The 3,504-nt window shown below is 53.3% G+C and overlaps 1 protein-coding gene across 1 annotated transcript in view; it reads right to left on the bottom strand.

Annotated features, from left to right (window-relative positions):
- Window positions 1-2,119: 2,119 nt before the first annotated feature.
- Window positions 2,120-3,504, bottom strand: part of LOC104121797 (sulfotransferase 2B1-like) — a 2,752-nt gene continuing 1,367 nt past the window's right edge. Inside the window, exons 4-6 of the mRNA XM_009633843.2 lie at window positions 2,933-3,027; window positions 2,665-2,845; window positions 2,120-2,235 (exon numbers count right to left, since the gene is read on the bottom strand). Coding sequence (XP_009632138.1) covers window positions 2,120-2,235; window positions 2,665-2,845; window positions 2,933-3,027 — 392 coding nt within the window. The remainder of the gene's footprint in view (window positions 2,236-2,664; window positions 2,846-2,932; window positions 3,028-3,504) is intronic.

The raw sequence follows: 3,504 nt of genomic DNA, 5'->3' as shown, positions 1-3,504 counted from the left end.
TCCTGACCGCGTGCTCATTGCGTGGAATGTGTTGGGCACGAGTGGATGTGCAATGAAGGTGGCCCAGCCTTCATGGCCAGCAGGGACAGGAGGCTTTCTCTAAGTCAGGTTATCTTCTGGCTGGGACATTGCTTAAGACTCCAACATGGACGTGCCAACCATGGCACTGCTCACTGTCCCTTGTATAACTTTCCCTCTCTGGACAGTGTCTTGCTAAGCCTGCAGCCACCTCCTGGGTCTCTGATTGCCATCTGATTGCCTCCATCAGGCAGTTAGGCTGTCATTAATTAAGGCAGTACTTTGGCAGCTGCACCACTGCAAGGAGCTGGGCTTCCCCTGATGCTTTGGTTGTTGCCAAGCGGTGCTTCCACCAGGCAAGGTCTTTTCAGCTTCCCCTGCTCGGCCAGGGGCACAAGAAGCTGGGCAGGGGCACAGCCAGGTCAGCTGAGCCCAGCTGGCCCAAAGGCTATTCCAGACCAGAAGACGCCATGCTCAGCATTTCAACTGGGAGCAGTTGCCCTGGGTGCCACTTGGCATGAGCTGCTCGGGGATGGGCTGGGCATGGGTCAGCGGGTGGTGAGGAGTTGCATTGTGCATCACTTGGTTTGTATATTCTCTTATCATCATCATCATCATTGTTATTGTTATTATTATTGTTGTTGTTGTTACTCTTTTCCTCTGCTGTTTTCTTAAACTGTCTTTATCCCAACCCAAGGGTTTTACTTTTGTACCAATTCTCTCCCTCGTCCCACTGAGGGGGGGCAGGGAGGGAGTGAGTGGCTGGGTGATGTTCAGCTGCCTGCTGGGTTAAACCACAGCACCTTGCTTCAGTGAAACCCAACGCCTAGTTTAAGCTTTATCAGGCTGAACCAAGAAAGGTGCAGTGGCAAGCTGTCTTGTCTGCACACCCTTTCCTAAATCTTATACAGCACCCTGGCCCTAGCGCTGACCATGCATGTGTCTTGGACACGTCCTTTGCATTTGAAGAGTTCTTATTCTTGGCTTGGAAAGTGAAGGGGGTATTTTGCCATCCTGCTGTTCAACCCATCCCCTGAAAGGGAGGGACTGGGCTTCCAGGTCCCCAGGGTCTGGCAGCCAGCCTTGGTTTTGCTCAAATTTTATTATTAATTTTATCTAGCTCTCCATTTCTGCTAGCCCCGGCAGCACATCTGAAACGCCTCTGCATTCACGCGTCCCTCCCCGTTTTCCCTCCTGTTTGATGAGCAGCCCCAAGAGAACATTTTGGCTGGTCACAGCTCCCAAACAAGGTGCCCTGGCCAGTGGATGTGACAGGCAGGACGTGGCTCATCTGTGTGCTCTCAGGCACGTGCTACTCTCCTCTGCCTGCAGAAGAGGGATGTGTTGGAGGGCAGGGAGGTGGGTCCTACCCTGGGAGACCCTGGAGCCAGCCTCGAGGGGAAAAAGGGTGGAGGGATGGGACAGAGCACAGAGGCACAACCCAGGAGAAAAAGCCCTCCCAAGGAAAAAGGGTGCAAAATAGCAGCAGAAAGTGATGGAGCATGTCCAAAGAAGAGCAACGAAGCTGGTAAAGAAGGGTCTAGAGCACAAGTCCTATGAGGAACAGCTGAGGGAACTGGGGGTGTTTAGTCTGGAGGAAACAAGGCAGAGGGAAGACCTTAGCGCTCCCTACAACTACCTGAAAGGAGGGTGTAGCCAAGTGGGTGTCAGTCTCTTTTCCCAAGTAACAAGTGATAGGATGAGAGGGAACAGCCTCAAGTCATGCCAGGGCAGGTTTAGGTTGGACATTAGGAAAAATTCCTTCATGGAAAGGGCTGTCAAGCACTGGAAGGGGCTTCCCAGGGAAGGGGTTGAGTCCCCATACCTGGGGGTATTTAACAACTGGGCAGACGAGGTGCTTAGGGACATGGTTTAGTGGTGGGATGGCAGGGTTAGAGGAACGGTTGGATGCAATGATCTTAAGGGTCTTTACCAACCTTAATGATTCTATGATTCCATGAAATTAATTGCCTGCACACTGAGGTTCAGTACCATTTGCAGCGCTGGGGACAACCCCCTCTGTCCAACAGCTGCCAGTTCCCCCAGTTGTTGGTGGCTGGTTTATAGCCAGTGCTTAGCTGCCTTCAGACAGGGAGAAATCCTAATACCTGTCCCACGGAAAGGTCATGTTCAGGCCCTGCATCCTGTCCTGGTAGATCCTGTCAAAGGTCTCACTCTGCGCCACCGTGAAGTGGTTCTTCCAGTCCCCGCAGATGCCTGAGGAAGAAGTGTTTGGGGTTCAGAGCCCATCGCAGCACGCAGCCGCCCTCTCTGCTCTGTAGGCACGTGGGGAGAGGCTCAGCTCTTGGGTCCAGCTACCACCCCAAGGGGGTTGTCCAAAATGAGAGACCATCCCCATCCCTGCAAACATTCAAGGTCAGGTTGGATGAGGCTCTGAGCAACCTGACCTGGTTGAAGATATCCCTGCTCATTGCAGGGGGCTTGGGCCAGGTGACCTTGAAAGGTCCCTTCCAACCTAAACTATTCCATGACTGTATCCTATGATTCTATGAACCCCATTATTCAGACTCAAATGCACCTTGATGCAGCTGTCCAAGATACCCTCACTCTCTCTGTCCTCATAGGGGAGGACACCTGACAGGGGGGGTCTCCCTGAGGTGTTGTGGTGGGGTCCTTCTTGCTCACCCTTCCTCAGGAACTGGCCCTTTGTCTGGTCCATAATGTCTGAGGGGAGCAGGATGGAGCTGCACATGGGGTTCTCCCGCATGGCTGTGAAGGACGCATTTTGCACCACTGAGGAGATGGCATCATCATCCAAATCCTGCCCCAGGAACCGGCAGAGACGTCTCACACTGCTGTGCAGGTCCTGGAGGGACAGACAGAGCCTGTTACCACTAAGTGGCTTGTGACACACCAGCATCTTTGGAGCTGGAGGGTCTGCCTAGGTGTCTACCTGCTTTCGCTCTTCATAGGTGATGAAGAAGAAATTCTCAGTGTCCTTCATCTCCATCCAGCCTCGGACATGTTCAAACCAGGAGCCATGGGGCACTGACGGGAGGCAAAAAGCAGTAGGGTGGGGCAGGGGATGGGCAAGGTTCACACAAGGTTGGGAGCAGGGCAGCCATGATGCAGGACAGAGCAACAGTCTCCATGGAACTGGTGGGACTGGGAGGTTCAGCTGTAACTGCAGCTGAGCAGTGGGTTCTTCTCCAGCCACCTCCACGCTAGGAAGAAGTTGAGGCTAGAGGTGTACAAGGCTCATGGGTAAGGTCCTGCCAGGGCTTTATAGGCTTTCTTGGCCAAGACTTCCTGAAGATATCTGAACTTTGCAGGAGAAGGCAGGGAAATCCACTTTCCATCAGCTTCAAAGCACAAGAGGGCTTTGTGGGCCTGTGCGTCTCTCCAGAAGTGCTTTGCTTTCCTCCTGACACATTCACCTCTCTCCTGTGGGAAGCTTGGCTTCACAGCCATCATCAGTGGACAGTAGCAAAAGGCCCTTGAGCCAGAGGTGATGGGAGACACCAC

The sequence above is a fragment of the Egretta garzetta genome, unplaced genomic scaffold (genome assembly GCF_000687185.1).
Source record: "Egretta garzetta isolate BGI_Z169 unplaced genomic scaffold, ASM68718v1 scaffold192, whole genome shotgun sequence".
Taxonomy (NCBI): domain Eukaryota; kingdom Metazoa; phylum Chordata; class Aves; order Pelecaniformes; family Ardeidae; genus Egretta; species Egretta garzetta.
Note: the sequence above shows the minus strand (reverse complement) of the source record. Positions and strands in the feature narration are given on the sequence as shown.